At 42.8% G+C, this 22,066-nt stretch overlaps 1 protein-coding gene across 11 annotated transcripts in view; it reads right to left on the bottom strand.

Moving 5' to 3' along the window:
* PPP4R1 (protein phosphatase 4 regulatory subunit 1) overlaps positions 1-22,066 on the bottom strand; it is a 128,990-nt gene that overhangs the window by 39,072 nt on the left and 67,852 nt on the right. For 7 of the 11 annotated variants that reach the window (XM_039912134.1, XM_029065818.2, XM_029065821.2 and 4 more), the window contains 7 exons: positions 11,531-11,666; positions 9,165-9,271; positions 6,751-6,893; positions 5,842-5,988; positions 3,154-3,261; positions 2,972-3,037; positions 2,531-2,689 (listed from right to left, as the gene is read on the bottom strand). In XM_039912134.1, the coding sequence (XP_039768068.1) occupies positions 2,531-2,689; positions 2,972-3,037; positions 3,154-3,261; positions 5,842-5,988; positions 6,751-6,893; positions 9,165-9,271; positions 11,531-11,666 (866 nt within the window). The remainder of the gene's footprint in view (positions 1-2,530; positions 2,690-2,971; positions 3,038-3,153; positions 3,262-5,841; positions 5,989-6,750; positions 6,894-9,164; positions 9,272-11,530; positions 11,667-22,066) is intronic. The other 4 variants (XM_029065825.2, XM_029065828.2, XM_029065827.2 and 1 more) reach the window with 2 other exon arrangements.

Here is a 22,066-nt window from a genome sequence, read left to right as displayed (position 1 = left end):
CACAGTAAGCGCAATAAATACGATTGAATGAATGAATCTACTCCCCTTTGACTCACTCCTCTCCTTGTATCTACCAAGTCCCTTAACTGCTGTAATACTGCAAGCTCCTTGAGTCTCTTACTTGTACTTTCCCTAGTACTTAAACGTAGTATAAATCCTGTTGATTGATTCGTCCACCCAAAAGTTAGCTTTTTTTCCCTGTCAAAAGCAAAAAAAAAAATGCTGTTCAGATTAAAAACTGGAGAAAATGCTTCAGGTCACAAAAACAGATGGGACAAATGACATGAAGTTCCTTCCAGAGGAATGTATCAAAAACATCTTAGTTTTAGGCTAAATAAAACCTAGGGATATATTTAGTTTCCTCACCTGGGACTGAAATTTACTCAGAATAAAACAGAGGCCTTAATACATTTTTTAATGGTAGTTGTTAAGCATTGTGTGTCAAAACACTGTTCTGCACGCTGGAGTAGATACAAGTTAGATCGGATACAAGTCCCTGTTCTGCATGGGACTCTCAGACTAAGTAGGATTTTTACTTTTCAACTTTCACTTTTTTCCCTATTAGATATTTAGGGCTAAATGAAAATGTATTTTGCCACCAAAAAATAGGTTTCTCTAAGTAGATTGTCAGCATATTATTAAGGAAAAAAGTACTTCACATATTCTAGTATTAAATGGTGAAACAGAAGCAACCACCTAGCAGCCTCTATAGGACTGCTTTGTCCTATTTTGGTAGGACACCTAAGTGGTATTTTTGTTCCATCCAATCAGAAGTTAAATCCATCATTCAACAGTATTTACTGAGTGCTTACTGAGTGAAGAGCACTGTACTAAGCGCTTGCTATTTTGCCAGACAAAAACTTGAAAGAATATATTCATTTCAGTGGCAAAAAGAGCAATCCCGGTTAGCATTTGCTGACTTTTTTTTTTAAATGGCTTTTGTACTTACTATGTGTCAAGCACTGTACTAGATTACAGGAAAATCCGATTGAACACAGTTCCTGTCCTATATGGAGCTCACAGCAGTTTATCGCATTTGCTTCTACCAATTATTATTTTTTTTATTCCTTGGCATTTTTTGGCCTACTTCTTGCTTCCCTTTATACTTCTCTTTACAACAGATTTGTTTACACCAATAAAAACTAACTGCTCTGGACCCCTATATACCTAATAAACAACATTAGGAAGCACTGTGGCTTAGTGGATACAGTACAGGCCCAGGAGTCTGAGGACCTGGGTTCCAATCCCAGTTCCACTGCTTCTCTGCTGTGTGTTCTTGGGTAAGTTATTTAAACTTCTCTGTGCCTCAGTTACCTGATCTGTAAAATAGGGATCAACACTGTGAGACACGGACTGTGTCCAACCTGATGAGCTTGTATTTACCCTGATGTTTAGTACAGTGCCTGGCACATAGTAAGCGCTTACAAATAGTCATTCATTCAATAGCATTTATTGAGTGCTTACTGAGTGCAGAGTACTTTACTAAGCGCTTGGAAAGCACAGTTCGGCAACAGATAGAGACAATCCCTGCCCAGTGACAGGCTCACAGTCTAATCGGGGGAGACAGACGGCAGAGCAAAGCAAAACGAAACAAAAACAAGACAACAAATACCATTTTTAAAAATGGAGTTCACAGTCTAAGGAGGAGAAAATAGGTATTTAATCCCCACTTTACAGATTGGCCAGAGGCCCCCAATTTGAGAAAAGCTCCTCTCTGGATATAGAAAGAAGTGCCATTTAAAACCTGTAGACTGTGAGCCTGTTGTTGGGCAGGAATTGTCTCTATGTGTTGCCGAACTGTACTTTCCAAGCGCTTATAGTACAGTGCTCTGCACTCAGTAAGCACTCAATAAATACGACTGAATGAATGAATTTAAAAAACAAAAAGATTTTTTCCACCAAGTTGGGAATGTTGCAAATCAGCTTATTCCCCTCAAAAGTGAAGCACTGTCCCACAATTAACAGTGCATGTGTGATCAACACGAGGGTGGAAGGCATACATTAACTACTGATAGCTTGACATTCAGTTTCAATCGAGACAGGTAATGGACAGAAAGCTTGGAGTGGTGAGGGGCCGCCAGGTCTGGAGGAGCCAGGTGGAGAGGGACCTCAAGGTAAAGAGGAAAAGGGGGCCTGGATGAAAGAAGATGGCCAATATAGGAGGAGAAATACGGAGACTAGGGGAGAGCACGAAATGGATAAGGGGTGGAAGAAGAAAAAAGCAGAGACAAAAGGGTGGCTGGAGTGGGCTGGCGGAATGGGGAAGGTGGAAAAGTATAGTTTGAAAGACAGGGAGAAATGGAGGAGGAAGGAAGACTTCGAAAGACAAGAAAAAATAGGGATGGGGAGGGCACAGGGAAAGAGAGCAGAGGGATGGGAAGAAAGGGGGATTACAGGGACAGAGATGTTGGGTCTCGCTTAAACCAGAAATCTGAGATTCAAGAGATGGAGAGACAATGTCTAGTCATTTACTTATTTGGATTTAGAAGGCAGAATTAAAGCAAAGGCAGGTAGTCAAAACAAATCCTACCCATCGTGAGGGATCACTGATCAGATTAATAAAAAGTGTTGACAATTTTGTCCGGCGAACTTCTTGTGATGTTGCACACGAAACAGCCATGAAGCACTCGGCACAAGCCTTTCGGACACCCCATACGTTATCAGAACAGAGCTGGAAGAACCTAGGCAGCTGCATGGAAGAGAGAGAATGAATGTGTCTTATATAGGGACCGTGGTTTACCCTTTACTTCATGTCCTCTTACAATTTTACATATTTAATTTCACAAAATCATTTTTCTGTGGCTTAGTTCTCATTTCAGCCTCCTAGCTGAGCCTGCTGCCTCCAGCCTCTCTGGGCCATTCTTCACTCTACTGCTTGGTCCCCCTCTCCCCACTCCTTAAAAATTCCCAACGATTGCCCATCCATCGCCGCACCAAACAAATGTTATAATTACAAATATTAAATACTTACCAACATTTCCTCAGTGGCTTGCTGCCCAACTACACTGCAAATATCTCCAAAATTGGCAGCACAAACCTGTGGATAAAAATAACATAACACTCGTATTTTCAACTGCTTTTAAAAAAACCTGCCTAGAGCATTTTCGTTATAGTGTAGTGTTGTCTGTAGTGTAGCCAAGTTATAAGAAGTACCTTTCGAACATGGAACATTCTGCAGTCACAGCACATCTCACAAAACCTGGGCAGAATAAGTCTCTCTGTTATATCTTTTCCAACCATGGGAGACATCTTGCACATTATCTAATGACAGAAAATAAAAACATGCTGGGGGCATCTCCAAATAAAGATATTGAATTTCATTTCAAATAAACTGTCTGATTTTCAACATCATTTAGCATTTGGACTAATGTCAATTATCACTGGAAATTAAGGACAGATCAAAATGAATAACAGAAATTTCAGATAATACTAAACTAACATTTAAATCAACAATTTAACCTTCTCCCTATCTTTAATTACAGCTGCTAATAAGTAATAAAATAATTCATTTGAGCTTTCCTTTCTTTTATTTCTCCCACTATACTGTCTCTCTCTGCTTTAAGGGCTAACAAACAATGAAACAGCTAAAAGTTAGGTAAAATAAAAGTGCTGGAAAGTTTGATCCTGAATAAAGACTAACTGCATTTCAAAATGTGCACTATTTCTATGTTCTTTTTTCGAGGGTAGCAATTTGGCAGCATATGGGAAAGTATGAGTTTTACTATATAACTGTTAAGTATTTGTCACCCCTCTGAACTTTAGATTATAAAACAAAAAATGGAAATAGAAAGACACAAAAAAGTGCAAAATTGAAATTGTATTTGAGAGTTTAAATTTGTTCATTTCTCAAGAAAGGGGAAAGCAGCAGCATCACACTTGGAGATGAGTTTTAAGATTGATATTATGATTGACATAATTCTTTTAATCTGGACGACCATGCACACTATTTTTAGCACCATCTTTCAAAGACATTTTCAAACAGACGTTTCTATAAGTAATTGTATGAAAAATGTGTCTTCATTTGTTCAAGGAATTATGCACCTGCTGCTAAATCTCAATAAGCCCAAAATACTTCAAGAAGTCCACTTTAAAGTAATTTCCTCCTTTAAATTTCAGTTCCACTCACTATGTACACCAAATAAAATAAGTTCCTATAAAAGCTTTATGCTAAAAAGTGCATATATTCACATATGTAATACATTTTTATAATTCTTAAACATTATTTCACATACTGAAATGTGTACCACAGATAGGTCTGCAAACTACTCAGCGGTACAACTAGATTCATAAATAATTATAATTACCTAAATAATAAGCTATTTGTGCTTATCACAAAGCTTGGTTAAAAATCTTAAGTTCTGAAGTAAAAAAGATAAATAGAACACTGTTTTACAATAATTTTGGTGAAAACAGTACCAGGTACAAAATCTCTAAAATTAATTTAAGAGCCAAAAGAGTATATTACCTCAGACTGTTCTGTCATGTCTATGACAAATTAGTAAACTAAATAAGCAGAACAAGTCTGAACAGGCCAATTAAACCCATTAAGGGTCAAGTTCTAGAAATGACCAATAAAGAATAAAACAATTGCAAAACAAATAGGGGAACTGCACTCATTCATGCTTCCACATGGAAGAAATTTATTAAATTGAGTGCTCTCATACAGTAAGTGCTCAATAAATACCATTGATTGATTGATAAAACACCTCTCTACCCAGGAGAATCTAAACCCTGTCACCCAGATCCTGAAGTTCTCTCTCCTTTTCCCTCCTTTGACAACACATCTCTTCTCTCACATGCCTTCCAAGTTTTCTCTTGGTTCTGCACTTTTCAGGCTTGGCAAAACTACCGGAGGACTCTGTTTTAACCAATTCTCAAGATGAGAGTATGGACATATCATACTCACAACGTGGACCCAGTAAAGTCCCCAGAAGAGTCAATGCATTTACCCAACAACAGAAACTGTCCAAACCAAGAGAAAGTTGCATCAAGTTCTGCGTTGGGGCAGAGGGAAAATTTAAATCGGGCATCTCTGTTTGGAGTTTTAATACTCCAATTAGTCCAGAATCTCCCTGTTCTCCCTTTCTGAGGATGGGGTAGAGAGAGAGGAGGGACAGGACTTGAATGTGCATGGGCTTGCACATGCATACATATGTAAATGAAACAGACAGAGAGAGAGAGAGAAAAACAGAGGGAAGACAATGACAACAACAGAAGAAGAAAAAAAAGAGAAGTTAGAATCCTTCTAGCTGTAATTCCTCTCCTCCCTTCTTGCTTGGATTCCCCATTGTCCATTAAAATCTAGTTTCCTTAGTGCCCAAACTCTCCTACTTTCCTCCATTTTCCTCTTCTGCTCAAGTCAGACTGCTCAACTAAAGCTTTAGCACAGGGGGAAAAAAATTAAAACACAACTCTGCCAGTCAGATCCTGGGTTGCTTCCTCCTCCCACCCCCACCTTCCCAGTTCTCTTCCCCACCACCCAGTTCCAAGCTGCCTGACCTCCGGTTCCTGCTTGACTTCCATCCAGGGAGTGAAATGTCCCTCTCCTAGACACCAAGTATACCCAGTTCCACAACTGGCTGAAATGAAATCATGCTACCACACTGAAAGGCAATCCCTTCAGACTTGTCAGACTTGGGAACCCCGAAGCATGCACATGTGAATCCATAACCACATCTATAAACACATCTGCATTCCACAAACCACTGTTCAGAAAATAAACCTTAAATCAACCTATATTTACTGCAACATTCCTTTTGTCACAGATTACAAGGGAAGATATTTAAACTCTTGATAAAAATCACGTTCAACTCTCTCTAACAGGAGGAGCTAACTACTTACTGCCACGGCTTCGGTCTTCACGTCATCGTTGCTATCCGGAGCAGTTAGTTCTATGAGAACTGGACATACTCTGGTCTCCACATCAAATCGCTCAATAAGCTCTTGCTCTAGCAAGACCAGCAATGCTGCCTGGCTTGTTTTTCTCACCTTAAGCAAAGGGTAAACAAAAATGAGTACACAAATTATGCAATCCAAGAAAATATGCTTTTAAAACTTTTTAATTGTCTTGAGACAAGTGAGACATCCACTTATACCTAATAAATATAGCAAAACATTTTCTCTGTAGCATCAAACATATATGTAAAATCTGATTAAAATACAGATTTTAAGGATGCCCACTACGAGGCTATCTGTATTTTACTAGGCAGACATTACAAGAGCTCCAGGACTCTACAACTCCCTTGGGGCTCTGAAGTATTTCCTATCACTACTAGAACCATAGTGTCACCCCACCACTTCAGGAATTACAGTGAATCTAAAATGACATTACGAGGTACCGACACTGTCTCCTAAACATTAATGTCTCTTTACAAGTGAAGAGACCTCTCTCAGATCTAGCGGCAGTGCTTACAGCCCTGGTACAGAAATGTTGTGGGTCCCTTATAACCGTGGCTTCTTTTATTAACTGACACCAAGGAGAGGTAAGAAGCATTATAATGACAGCAAGATATCTACTCACTGTTGAATAGCGAGCTCAAGTGGAGTAATCATAATTTGGGAGATAGAAGAAATTAAAGAAGGAACCACAAGCATAATTTCAAGCAATGGGGCATATTTCTAGAATTCTGGGGGCCAACAAAATATTCAATTTGACATTCAGAGTCATGGTTGTTACTTTCTAACGAAGTGTAATACAATCAAGACCTTCTGACAACCCACAGCACATGGACATTTACAAAGGAATCTTACCTGATTATTCTGGTCTGCAAGGTACCTAACCACGATAGGCAATAAGTATTTGGAAAAAGCATAAGGGATTGAAGGCCGGTTTTCTTGACAAAACAATGCAATATGAGGCACCTGTTCCATCAGTTCTGCTCTCACAGTTGGCTCTATTAAAATAACCATAATATTAATACAGAAAATCCCCACCAACCACTACTAAAGAAAACAACACTGTTTTTTGGGAATTTTAAAATCAGAAACAAAACTACTCAGTGTAAGATGGGCAGTGTTGGCCTTGGATGAGGATAGCCAGCCATTCCGCTAGACGTAGCTGCCCTTGGCATGGAAAGTAAGACTGGGTGTTGGTTCTGTAGCAATTAAGGCTCCCAATGCTACCCAGACTGCTGCATCCTAGACCCCTGCCACTCTCCACACCCACCCATGCTTCTGCTCCATTAGCAGGGGCACGAGCCTCGGAGCAATGATTCCTAGAGGCAAGAGAGCAAAGTGGAAGGGGGCAGAAATGCCAACTAAGCTGGAATCGAGCTCTGCTTCTCTAAACCTGCTTCATGCCCTGCCTGCAGTTCTGCCCTTTCTCCCAAAATAGATCTGGAAAAAAAACAAAACCCAAACACGACTAATGTCTGTTCTAGGGTTTGGAGAATCCTTCTGGTTCTATCTTCAGAACAGAAGGCAGCTCAAATGAACAATGTTGCCATATTGACTCAAACAGCATTTAAAATCTTCCACTTTGGTTCAATTCCTATAAAAGAAATCATAGCTAATCTTAATTGGTCATTTTAGTCACTGTACAAGTATGTTTACTTTCTGTTTGGATAGTTTTATCAAAGTATGGTCAAAAATCAAAATTCATTAACAAACGATTCACCCCAATTTGCATTTTTTCCCTCAAAACCTATGAAGGCAGAAAAAACTGCACTGAGAAACTGGGAAACACCTATCAACTTATAAACGTACAGAAAATTAACCAATCAATCGATAGTATTTATTGAGTGCCTGCTCCATGCAGAGCACTATAATAAGTATTTAAAAGAACACAACAGAAGACGTGACCGCTCCCCACTAAGTGCTTATAATCAAGCAGGGGAGAAGGCATAAAGTAATTTACTAATAGAAGAAAGAAGTACTCAAAACTGAGAGCATGCAAAATGGAATTTTCCGAAGTGCAGCAGGAAGTAGTGAGAGCAAAAATGCTAAAGAGGAGCAGAAGTGCTGAGACATAGGGAGGACATGCCTGGGGAACAGAAAAAAATTAATCGGGAAAGCCTGCCAGAAATAGTTGGGATTTAGGCAGAGATTTGAAGATGAAGAGAGATGCAGTCTGGCCGATACACGATAATCGGGTTGGACACAGCCCCTGACCCATATGGGGCTCACAGTCTAAATGAGGAAATGATACAGTAGTCAAGTTGGGATATGATGAGCACTTCATAGATTGTGCACCTCTTGGGAATCAGGGACTGTGTCTAATTCCCATCGGTGTGTTCTTTCCCAGCGCTTATTAGGGGTACTCTGCACATAGTAAGTGCTTAATTTATTTTTTTTTAATTTTACATTTTACACTTCTGCTCAAATAAACATTCAAAATATAAAAGATACCCAATGCTATAAGTCAGTTGGATTTCCTTTCACATGGCACTTGCAAAATTGATTGACAATCCAACTAGAATAGAGAAATGGAATTATTCAAAGAACACGTTTAAACTAGACAAGCATGCTTTGAGAGAAAACAATTCTTTGAAATTTTGGCCACAATTTCTGACAACATTCAGGATAGCACTCAGCACTAGCCCTGCCTCTGAATCCACCAGAGAAATCAAGTCGTCAGCCACTTGCCTTCCTGACACACAGCATTTCAAGTCTTTCCACGTTCCTCTGCCCTGATTAGCTTTCTCCCTCTTTCCTATAACGTGGCCCAGGAGTCCAAGCAAGCCAGCAGTGGGGCACGTCGCTACCTCTGCGCAATAGCTGTCAATTGTGTGACCTTCCAGGACAATAAGTCTAAAGGCTTGAGGAGGCAGTCTCATAGCAAAAAAACAGCATTTCCATGAGCTTTTTCAGTCCTACTGTGCCTTACTGGGCTCAAAAATGTTAATTCCCAAGCTTTTTTATTACCTTTAAAAAAGAGGCTTTTGCTATTAAGAAACATTCATGACTCCTAACTGTCTTTTCATTCTTTTTCAAATTGTCAGTCAATAAACTGATATAGATTTTATAGCTGTTGGGAATTGATATGTACCTTTTACCCGAGTTTTAAAGAGAATAAGTAAGATGATTCCTTATTATCACAAAGGAACCTCAGAGTCTACTCATAAAGGTCAACCTAATTTTTGGAAACCTTATTTGAGAGAAATCCTAAGAACCAGTAATCCCTGCTTTTCTCATATAAACCTATAATGACCCTCCATGTCAAATACCTGAATCATCAGCTAATCTGCTGACTCTTTCCAACACTGCAATACAGTCTCTCTCATCATCGCTGACTTCCTTCAAAGTGTCCAGTAAACTTCGGGCCACCATTTGCCTAGACAGGAAAAAAAGGATTACAGGAGATTCTAGAAACTAAAATCGTTCATTTTTGGATTCCGCAAGTTTATCAACTCGAGGAAGTACTTTTTACACTTTTGAAGAGGACAAATTTACTCTTTATAGTTAATTTAAAACAGCAACAACAAACCAACGATCACCTAGCAGAACTGCCTGGGTTAAGAGAGGTGTGGGGAGGGGTAATTCAACCATCCACAGTTCACAGGGCCACACCCACATATACACCTGCAATGACAGAAGCAGCAGCATGGCGGAGGAGAAGGGTGTCAGGTAGGACATCAGGGGTCCCCAACCCTCAGGGCCCACAGGCAACTATGGGGGTGACCATAGAAGGGCCACCACCTTTACATCACTGGTAATGGGAGGATCAAAATCAAACACCCATCTTCTCTTGGCTAAAGTCAAGAATATTTATAAAGTAAAGACCTGGAGTGCTGGCTACAAAGTAATGATCAATTCATAATTATAATTTCTCAGCTGTGCATTATTTTACAACAATTCATATTACCAGAGTTCAACTCTTCTTAGAAAATAGTTACTTTCGTAGAAGAAAATAGTTATTTTCTAAGAGGATGACTTTTTCCTTAGGTTACCATGTCTGCAAAATGTTTCAGTTTTGACACTGAGTAAAGAAAACAAAACACGATGGACATGTGATTTAACTACAATAATGTGAGACAAATGGAGATATTGGACAATAGCAAATAGATAATCCAAAGGCAATACAGAGAGGCAGAGACAACTGACAATGATCAAAGTCAACATTTGTCCAGTTCTATTCATTTAACAGGAAGAGAGAGATTATAAATCTGAAACGTTTTATATGGAGGAAACTAAATGAGCAAAGCACCAAGGATACAATGTATTTTCAATATGCAATTTGGCTACAACACATTTAGAGACTAAGGAAGTTCTTGGGACAAAGTGCACCTGGTTTGAGCCCAGCAAACCACAAGAAACTGCACACAAAGGCTGAAATGGATGAGTACGACCGAGCGATTTAGGTAATACAAAGTTCCATAAGAATCCAACACTTGTTACAAGGAAAAGTGATGTACATTATCAAATAATTAGTCAGGTCTGGTTTCTTACTCTCCCCTATACAGGAAGTCCTCAATTGCCCTTAAGACAAACGGCACATGATATTTCTAAATGTTCACTGTTTGAGCTGAAAATGTATTAGCTCTGACTTAATACTAGCCTCCTTTATAGTACTCTCTCTAGGGCCATGGGGCCATGAATAATGGGGAAAATAATTTTATGAAATTCATAATGGATTGGGGAAGACTGAGGAGAAAATTAAAAGTGGGTGGGGGGGATGGATTGGGAGAGGTTGGGCACAAGAAGAAGGGCAGAGTCACCAAGAAGGATAGAGATAACTGCTTTACTTCTAATAAAGTAAAAGCTATCATGGAACTTCTCTGGTTTGATAGAATGTACACTGATGTGGCACTATTAATCAGTCAATCGTATTTATTGAGTGCTTACTGTGTGCAGAGCATTGTACTAAGCGATTGGGAGAGTACGATGCAACAATAAACAGACATATTCCCTGCCTACATACAGTCTAGATACAGGTTTACAGTCATTTATGGTTGAACAGGTGCACAATTTTGGATAATTTTAGTTAAAAAAAAATAGTGTATCTGACCTTGGTTCGGTAACCAATTCAATCGAAGGCATTTACTGAGCACTGTGTGCAGAGCACTGTAATAAGGGCTTGGGAGAGTACCCTCCAACAGAGCTGGTAGACACTTTCCCTGTCCACAGGGAGCTTACAGTCTAACTCCCCATTTACAACATGATTCCTATAAAAAAAATTGGTTCTTACTTAAAACTCAGTTTTCAGCAGTTATGTTGTCAATCCAAGGACTTCCTGTAATTTGATTTGTCTGAGCACACTAATCTCTTTCAAATCTTTGGAAATTCATTTATAAAGTAAAAGTTCTCAAATCAACCTGTAGTTTTCAGCCCAAATCCAAACAGCATTAAAGGGATTAATGTCATACACACAGTTTATATTGCTTAAATACATCTTAAAGTAGCTATCCTTTTTAACTTATTCACGAGGTGAGTTGAGGTGACTGCTTATAAGGAACAAAAGTGTGTGGATGAGAGTTGCATTACTTCAGTAATATGCCCTCTTAAAAAGGCATATTTTCACACTGAAGTATCGATGCATTTCAAAACACAGCATACTGGTCTCCTATATGGAATTTTAAATGGAAGCACATACCTGTTATATATGTTCTCACTTGCAGCGTACTTGTCCAGTTTCCCCAGAGGCGTCAACATTTCATCTTGCGAGACAAAGTCCAGGGCTGAAGGTATAATAATCACATCAGACTCTGAGCTGTAGTCATCCACACCAACTATCAGAGACATCAGAAACACTCTTTATAATCATGGTACTTTAAAACTCAACGGTACCCAAAGCCAGTTTGAGACAAGTCTAGATGACAATCTGCTTGGCCCATCCTGGAGTGGGCCACAATTGATGAACCAGAGTCATTTTGCAACTGATTTGCACAAATCTACAGACTCATGTTAGCAGTTTAGGGCAGGGGGTTGTGAAGGGGAGTTTCTCCGATGCAAGTATTTTGGAGACAAATAGTTACTAGGACTATATGTACCAGATGTCAACTGGTACCAGAAAACCTAACATAAATTAGGCCTCCTCCTTTAGCAATAACACAGCCTTTATGGGCATTGGGAAATAGACCAGTCTGGCAAGGGACCTTGTGCAAGCATTGGTTCCACTTCAAATGAACTGGGGAACTATCTTTACAGTGGCTCGACTGTGCTCCCAAAGGGCAGCAGCTGAGAAGTGGCCATTTCTTCATCTTTCCTCTCCCTGCAATCTGGCAGTGGAGAACCCAGACTAGGCGTGGCTGTTTGACACCCTGGTGACAATCATCCGAATTTTTACATATCAACAGCTGCCTACCTTCACATCAACCCAGTCCTTTATTTACCACTAGTTCAATTCTTCACTCTCAAGGATGCACATTTAATTCAGGAATTTAATCATGGATCCACCAGATGAAGCTGTTATTGCTGCTTGACAACCTCGCCTATCACCCTTAAACTTCTCTGATTCCACTACATGCCTTCAATCTCCTTCCTCCAATCCACTCTTTCCTGTCCTCCCTCCGCAGCACTCCTCCCTTCCTCCCCGTCCATCCAACCCCTCCCGACCCCCGCTTAAAAAAAAAAAGGTATTTGGTAAGTGTTTACTATGTACCAGGCACTCTTCTAACTGCTAGGATAGATACAATTGATCCCGCCTCTGCCACTTGTCTGCTGTGTGACTATGGGTAAGTCACTTGACTTCTCTTTGCCTCAGTTACCTCATCTGTAAAATGGGGATTAAAAGTGTGAGCCCCTTCGTGGGACAACCTGATTATCCTATATCTACCCCAGTGCTTAGAACAGTGCTCGGCACATAGTAAGCACTTAACAAATACCATCATTATTGTTATACAAGCTAATCAGGTCAGACACATCCATGTCCCATGTGGGGTTCACAGTCTAAATCCTCATTTTACAGATTACTGAGGCACAGAGAAGTGAAGTGACTTGTCCAAGGTCACATAGCAGACAAGTGACAGAGGCAGGATTAGAACCTAAGCCCTTCTGAGTCTCAGACCCATGCTCTATCCACTAGGCTACACTGCATCCCTTGTGCAGGCCTCCCTCACCTCTCCCATCCCATCCCTGTTATCCTTTCCCAATGCAGCTCCTCATTCCCCTTCCCCTGCACCGGCCCCCTCAAGCTCACTCCACTCCAATTCCTTCCCACCCCTCACACCATCTCCTCCTATAACCCCCGTCATAAGGCCTCAGCCAAGTGCAGCCTGTGAAATCCTCATTCCAGTACAAGACAGCTTCCTTTCATCCTTGACCTGTTCTTGATCCAGTCACTGCCCTTCCTTGCCATTAATGAAACCTGGCTCTCCAGAGATAATAAGAATAATGTTGGTATTTGTTAAGTGCTCACTATGTGCAGAGCACTGTTCTAAGCGCTGGGGTAGATACAGGGGAATGAGGTTGTCCCACATGAGGCTCACAGTCTTCATCCCCTTCATCATTTTATAGATGAGGGAACTGAGGCCCAGAGAAGTGAAGTCACTTGCCCACAGTCACACAGCTGACATGGGGCAGAGCCGGGATTCGAACCCATGACCTCGGACTCCCATGCCTGGGCTCTTTCCACTGAGCCACGCTGCTTCTCTGATAATGATGATGGCATTTGTTAAGCGCTTACTATGTGCCAAGCACTGTTCTAAGCGCTGGGGGGATACAAGGTAATCAGGTTGTCCCACATGGGGCTCACAGTCAATCTCCATTTTACAGATGAGGTAACTGAGGCCCAGAGAAGTTAAGTGACTTGCCCAAAGTCACACAGCTGACAAGTGGTGGAGCCGGAATTAGAATCCATGACCTCTGACTCCCAAGCCCGTGCTCTTTGGGCTCTTTCCACTGAGCCACACACCTCCCCTGCTGCTCTCTCTAGAGGGGGCCTTATCTTCTCCCACTCCCCCAGACTCACTGAAAAAGGGGAAGGAATCCACTTCCTTCTCATTTTGCACCACTCTCACCACCCCCATCACTCTCTTTCCCTTCCTTTGAAGCCCATATGATCCGCCTCTACCACTCCCTCCAGGCACTCATCACAGTCCCCAACCTCCTCCAAGGCCCCACCTCCAGCTTTTGGAACCATTTAGAACCCCTTCTCACATTCCTTCTCTCTTTCTCCATCCCTACATTGATCCTTGGGGACTTCAATATCTATTTGAATGCTCATGACGACCCTTCTGTGCCCACTTCTAACCACTCCTCAACTCCACTGACGTCCTGCTCCACTCCACCTTGCCCACATCAACTTGGACACACTCTCGATCTCCTCATCTCTAGTCACTGAACAATCTCTGCTCTCACCAACTCTGAAGTCCCTTTATCCGATCACAACCTCCCCACCGGGCTCCTCTCCCACACACCTCCCTGCCAATCTGTCCAGTTCTCCCAGAGAGTCCTCTTTTGATCTTTTGACCCTATTCAATTTTTTTGATGTCAACATGCCTCAATTAGTCTCCAGACCCAAAGTGCCTTCCCTTGATGACCAAATAGACACCCTCGACACCACCCTCTCTACTGAACTCAATTCACTCACTCGCTATGCCCATCTCGTAACACTAACCCACCGCCCTGGATCACCTCCACAATCGGCTTCCTTCAGTCAATCGTGTTTATTGAACGCCTACTATGCGCAAAGTATCGTATTTAGCACTTGGGAGAGTATATATCGCAGAATTAGCAGACACGTTGCCTGCCACAACGAGCTTATAGTCTACAGGACGAGCTTACGGTTGTCTCTAAGATCACTCTGCATGAGCTGCAGAACATGCTGGCAGAAATCCTATCAGGCTGATCTCTACTAGTTTCATCCTTGCCTGCTTTAGCGTTATTTCTCCATCTTTACTGACTCCCTTTCCCACTGCACTCACCAGTTGTTTCAGACATTTAAATCTTCTCAAACCCCCTGTCCTCCATGGCCCAAGGTGACCCTGGGGTACCATCTCAAGGTCAAATGCTATCTCGTGACCTCTCGAGCCAGCAGGCGGAACTTGGAAGTGAGGGTGGAATACCACCCCCACAAGCGAAACTGCCAGATTGACAGTCCAAGCTGGGAATACAGAAGGTGTCCCTCGCCCCTGTGGCAATCAAATTAGGAATGGAGGGGAGAGGGCAGGGAGTGGATAAACTGAGGCCCAGAAGCTGGAATGGCCTAGGGGCACAGGTGATAAATACCTGCCGCCTCTAACCTTCTGCGCAGAAGAACGGGACTGGCAGCAGCCGGCTGCAGGTCACCTCTGTCCAGAGCGTGAGAAGGCCGCTCTGCCTGCGCTAAATGAGGGGCCGTGGGATGGGTGAGTGTCCCGTCCTGCTGAGCGCTCATGGGGTTGGAAGCCAGAAGCTTCACCATGGGTATGTAACGTTTAAATGGATGTGATGTCCAAGTGGGTGCCTCCCCAGTGGGATGTGAATATGGTGGGAGCTAGCCGCCTCACCAAGTGCGAGTAGCACATAAGTGGATTTGATGCCTAAATGGGTGCCTCCCCAGTGGGACGTGAATAGGGTGGGAGCTAGCCGCCTCACCAAGTGCGAGTAGCACATAAGTGGATTTGATGCCTAAGTGGGTGCCTCCCCAGTGGGACGTGAATAGGGTGGGAGCTAGCCACCTCACCAAGTGCGAGTAGCACATAAGTGGATTTGATGCCTAACCTAAGTGGGTGCCTCCCCAGTGGGACGTGAACAGGGTGGGAACTAGCCGCCTCACCAAGTGCGAGTAACCATAAGTGGGTAGCGCATAACTGGGTTTAACGCATAAGTGTATACAACTCATAAGTGTATGTAACTCATTAGTGTTTAACGCATAAGTGTGTTTAACACAAAGGTGGATTCCTCCTGGGTGGGGCGCGCACATGGTGGGAGCCAGCCGCCTCACCACGTTGTGAGTAAATCATACGTGGGCTCGGCTGTCCGGCCACGTGCGAGTAACACACCAGTGTATTCCTCCCGTTAGGGAAGCTTTAACACTGTATTTCTCCCAAAAGGGAAGGCCGATTTGTCGCATCTAAATAACTCATTCAATTCGCCCCGTGGAATAAATTTTATGCAAACTCAGATTTTCCATCTCCGGCCTCTGTCTCTCTCTCACCGCACCTATTCCGAAAGAACCTGTCCCCGGCGACGGGTGACACCCCACCTCGCCCATCTCCTGACTCTAATGACCTGGTCGTGTACTTTATTTGAAACCACTGAAACCATCAGGCATGATCTCCCTGAAACTTCCCTGTTCCTCTCTCGTCCCTCCCTCCTCCTGCTCTTCAACTCTCCCATCTTTCCCAGTAGTATCTCAAGAGGAAACTTTCTGCCTCCTCTCAAAATCCACCCCATCCACCTGCGTCTCCAACCCCCATCCCTCTGCACCTTATCAAAGCACTTGCTCCCTCCCTTCTTCCCTCTCTGACCGCCATCCTCAACTGCTCACTCTCTAATGGCTTTTTCCCTCACTGCTTTCCAACGTTTCTAAAAAAACCCTCCCTTGACCCACGGCTTTCTCCAGTTTTGCCACATCTCCCTCCTACCATTCCTCTCCAAACTCTTTGAACAATTTGTCTATACCCACCGTCTTTCCAAACTCCTTGAACAATTTGTCTATACTCACCGTCTCCACTTCCTCTCCAATTCTCTCCTTGATTCCCTCCAATCTGGGTTCCGGCCTCTTCAATCCACAGAAACTGACCTCTCAAAACTCACCAAAGATCTGCTTCTTGCAAAATCCAACGGCTTTTACTCCTTCCAAATCCTCCTCGACCTCTCAACTATCTTTGAAATCGTCTACCACCTCCTTCTCCTGGAAACATTATCCACTCTTGGCTTAAACTGACACTGTCCTCTTCTGGTTCTCCTCTCATCTCTCAGGTCACTTAGTCTCTTTCGGTGCCTCTCACCCCCTAACTGTGGGAGTCACTCCAGGCTCAGTTCTGGGTCCCCTTCTATTCTCCATCTACACCCACTACTTCGGAGAACATATTTTCTCCCAAGGCTTCAACTACCGACTCTATGTGAATGCTTCCCAAAACATCTCCAACCCTGGTTTGCTCCCTTTATTCAATCCTCCCTCAGCTCCACAGAACTTACATACGTATGTGTAATTCACTTATAAATATTAATGCCTGTCTCCCCCTCTAGACTGTGAGCTCACTGTGGGAAGGGAATGTGTCTACCAACCTTTGTTATATTATACTGTTCCAAGAGCTTAGTTCAGTGCTCTGCATACAGTAGGTGCTCAATAAATATTACCGACTGATTATTCCCTGCCCACAATGAGCTTAGAGTTTAGAGGGAGAGACAGACAATATATATGAATAAATGACAGATAGGTGCATAAGTGTGGTAGAGTTGGGGGAGGGGTGAATAAAAGCTGCAAGTCATGTACAAGGGTAATGCAGAAGGAAGTGGGAGAAGAGGAAATGAGGGCTCAGTGAGGGAAGGCCTCTTGGAGGAGATGGGCCTTCAATACGGCTTTGAAGATGGAGAGAGTTACTGCCTGTTGGACATGAAGAGGGATGGTAGTCCAGGCCAGAGGCAGGAAGTGGGCGAGAGGTCGGTGGCACGATAGATGAGATCGAGGTACAGTGAGTAGGTTGGCACATTTCTGTGTCTCAACCCAAGGCACAACCAGACTCTCTATCCCTAAATTATGATGCACTCAACTGCAGTTCTCTTGCGGTGGGGAAATCCAAGAGCATAGTCAGAAAAGCCCTGCATCCACAATCCCCTTGGTAACAAAGGGAACAAAGAATCGGCTGCTCCCCTGCCTCAAACCACTCCGCTCTCCAATCTACCTACACGCTGCTCCATGGATCACCTTAAAGTGTCGCTCGACACACAGTTCATCGCTCTTCAAAAAATTCCAACTGTTTCCCTCCACACCGAGCAAAGCTTCTCACAGTTAGCTTCAAGCTCTCATTATCTGCTCTTCCCCAGCTCACACCTTTGCTCCTCCAATTCACCTTCTAACTGCACCTCACTCTTGACTCTCCTGCCTCTAGCCCCTTGCTCGTGCAGTCTCCTGGCCTGAAACCTTAAGCCTCAGCCCCCAAATCCACCAGACCTCCAGTTCTCCCTATCTTCAAAGTCCTCCAAAAATGCCACCTCCCTCAGAAAGTCTACACTGAATAATCTTCAATAAACTAGTTATGTCATCTCAAGTCATTCTAGCAGTTATGTATTTTATTCCTACTCTCGGCAGAGATACACATAGGAAAGGGGGAGTTAGAAGTGTCAGCAAATTCCAACACTGATATGCCCTTTGTGATTCTTCAATGGCAACAAAAGTTCTGTCCAGCCTTGTTAGACCCTACTGACCACGAATGCAAAATCCACTTGAGTGGAAAGAATCTCTTTAGGATTAATTGGACTGGGAAATGCAAGAACCAGAAGAGGTGTACTTGAGGACAGAGGGCTGTCAAGAGGAAAAGGCTTTCCTTCTCCTTTCTCAGCTTCCCTTTTCTCTGCCTCAATTCTCTTAGTTAACTGTGGTATTTATTAAAACACTTCCCCCTACAATTTTTATTTCCCTTTTATTTTTGTTTCTTGCTTATCTATTTTTTCCATTTGCCATTCTCCCGTTCTCTTCCTCAATTTTTCTCACCTTTTCCTTCTCCAAAAGTTCACTATTTGTTTCTCTACATACATCTGAGTAGAAGCGCTCAATACCATAGACTGATTGATTAAATGTATCAGGAAGTACTGATGGTTGGATTTTAGTAAGTCCTCTGAGCCAATTCACAATGCCCCTTTTAAAAAAAAGTGGCATTTGGTAAATGCTTACTATGTGCCAGGAACTGTTCTAAGCAGTGGGATAGATACAAGCTAATCAGGTTGGACGTGGACCATGGCCCACATGGTGCTCACAGTCTTAGTGACTTGCCTAAGGTCACGCAGCAGACAAGTAATGGGGCAGGAAGGTCCTTCTGACTCCTAAGCCTGTGCTCTAACCACCAGCCACACTACTTATGAGTCAAGAGGTGTCAAACAGTTAGTACTGGCTAAGTACGGGGCAGCGTAGAACTGGAGTAAAAGAAGAAACTGTTTGCTGTAGATCAGGATGAACTCTTTACTTTCATTCCCAAAGTAAATGTTAATGGTGATAATAACCAGAAAAGATATGAGAAGTGAAATCAAATATCACTAAGATATACCTCTGCAAATATGTTTACATCAATTGGAATTCTTGTGGCTTTTTTTTTACTTAAGACACTTACATCACTTATGCTTTATGTCCAATTTATATTTTTATATGGGTTTATCCCATCTTCCCCACTAGGTTGGTAAAGTCATAAAAGCAAAGGATCATGTATTATTCCTTTTTAGCTCAAAACAGAATAACATTTCCTAATTCCCTAACAGCATTCTAACCAAAATTCACAGTGAAAATATGTTATGGAGGAACCGGGTGTTCTAGTGGCTAAAAATAGCCAAGGGAGAGTAATACCCTTAAGAAAGAAAATCAATTAGCCAGATTCAAGATATGGAGGAAAATAAATGTTATGTGTGAGTATCCCTGAAAAAGTTCTTGGGCTTAAAGTGGACAACAGAATTAACATAAAGCATCACAAACTTTCCAGAGACAATATATCAGTAGAGTTGCTGTGAATTGGAAAGGACTCCAAGGCATTTGATAACAATAATAATAATCATGACAAAGCCTATCTGGGCATTCTGCTTATGTGCAAAATGCTATACAAAAATCAGACTATAGAGGTGCTGAACTACGACACATGAAAAATCAAATAGTACCTATCCAATTCTCATCCAATTCCTTCATAACACTGATCAGCTATTAGTGTACCGTTCCCAAGTTTCCTTATAAAGGAATGTAGAGTTTTTGGAGAGAATTCAGACAACAGCCATAAAAATGATTAAAGGGTTGAAAAATACAGAAAAGTTACAAGTGTGGGGAGCTGAGATTAGCCTGGAGAGTTGAGTCATACAGCATCACCAGCCCTGACTGCCAGGCTCAATCATTATATAAGGAGCACCAGGCCAGAGGAGGCTCTACCTGACCCAATCTATGGATAAAAAGAGTCAACCCCAACCACCTGATTGCTCCCCTCCATACCAGACAAAGTCAATGTCTAATGAGGGATTTCAATCAATCAACCAATGGTATTTACTGAGTGCCTGTGCGCAGACCACTGTACTAAACACTTTTTTAAAAATGGCACTTGTTAAGCATTTATTATGTGTTAAGTGCTGGGGGAGGTACAAGTAAATCAGTTTGGGCACAGTCACTGTCTCGCTTGGGGTTGACAGTTTAAGTAGGAGGGAGAACAGGTTTTGAGTCCCCATTTTACAGTTGAGGAAACTGAGGCACAGAGAAGTTATGTGACTTGCCCAAGGTGACACAGCAAATAGTTGGCAGAGCCAGGACTAGAGCACAGATTATCTGACCCCCGGTCTCTGCGCTTTCCACAAGGCCACACATGTGTCTAATAGCACGTACATCTAAGGGCCTCCCAAAGAAACCAGAGGGGTCTAAAGGTCACAGGATCCGTGAGCTGCTCCTTCACAGGCCCACATCCGGTTCCAGGTGAACCCGGCCTGGCCCAGCCAGGGCCCCCACCTCTCCGCACTCAGTGGGTGGCACAGCTTGGCTCCCAATTTGCAGCCTGAAAGCATTTAGAGCAACAACTGTTGGTTCTGTCACAAGAACTTGAGTCTAAATATGGGGCTTTTTCCAATGACCTCCTCCAGTAATGGCTCTTTTACTGCATCAGCCTCCTTGCTGATCTCCTGGCCTCCTGTTTCTCTCCACTCCAGTTCCCACTTCACGCTGCTGCCCAGATCATTTGTCTACAAAAAATTCAGTCTATATCTCCCCTCTCCTCACGAACCCCGAGTGGTTGCCTGTGGATCTCTTTGTCAAACAGAATTCCTTACCATTGACTTTAAAACACTTAATTAGCTCTTCCTCTCCTATGTTACCAAACTGATTTCTTATTACATCCCAACCCACACACTCCGCTGCCAACCTACTCACTGTACCTGGACCTCATTTCTCCCAGCACTTAGAACAGTGCTTGGCACATAATAAGCGCTTAACAAATACCATCATTATTTTCCCACCACCATCTACATTGTGCCCATGCCGTCCCACTGGCCTGGAACTCCCTTCACCTTCATATACAATAGACCACCACTCTCTCCTCCTTCAAACTCACATCTTCTCCAAGAGACCTCCCCCATCTAGGGCCCAAGCAGTGTGACCATGGGCCTGGGAATCAGAAGGACCTGGGTTCTAATCCTAGCTCTGCCACTTGTCTGCTGACATGACCTTGGGCATGTCACTTCACCTCTCTGTGTCTCAGTTTCCTCAGCTGTAAAATGAAGATTAAGACTGGGCGCTTAGAACAGTGCCTGGCACATATTAGGTGCTTAACAAATACCATCAAAAAAATTTTCCCTTACTCCCTCTCCCTTTTGCGTCGCCTGTGCACTTGAATCTGTAACTTTTAAAGCACCTGATATTCACTGCACCCTCAGCCCCACTGCATTTATGTATAAATCCTTAATTTATTTTAATATCTGTCTCCCCCTGTAGACTCTAATCTCCTTGTGGGCAGGGAACGTGCCTAGCAACTCTGCTGTACTCTCCCAAGCGCTTAGTACCGTGCTCTGCACACAGTAAGCTCTCAAATACCATCAAACGATTGACTGCTACTAGCTACTCTGGGCTACTAGCGAATGGCATTTGGGTGGTAGAGGGAAACGAGGAAGGATGAGGAGCATTGGCAGATAAATGAGATGGCAAAGGTCACCACCGATGGGGTGAGCGGCATCACCAAACAAGAAACAAAGGGGCAGAGCACTGGCGTAGAGTAACCTGCTGCGGGTGACAAAATAATAAACAGTCGAGCAGCACAGCAACTGGAGAGCCACAGTTTGACTACCCCTCCCTACCCTTTGCAAAAAAATCTCATGCTTACATTTCATGGCTTTACACATCACATGCATAGCTGAGAGAGGGACCCAACAATGTGGGTTCTAGAGAGGTTAAAAAGAGGAAAGAGTTTATGACATATACATGTGCAGCATGCTGATTACCGATAGGTAGTTCAGCTTCTGAAAATAGTCTGCCAAATGTCATCAAAACATTTAGTGATGATTATCCTCAAAACCCCTCCTCAAAGTTGCTCTT

This window comes from Ornithorhynchus anatinus, chromosome 5 (genome assembly GCF_004115215.2).
Source record: "Ornithorhynchus anatinus isolate Pmale09 chromosome 5, mOrnAna1.pri.v4, whole genome shotgun sequence".
Lineage (NCBI taxonomy): Eukaryota > Metazoa > Chordata > Mammalia > Monotremata > Ornithorhynchidae > Ornithorhynchus > Ornithorhynchus anatinus.
The sequence above is the reverse complement of the archived record's forward strand: the minus strand, read 5'-3'. Positions and strand labels throughout refer to the sequence as shown.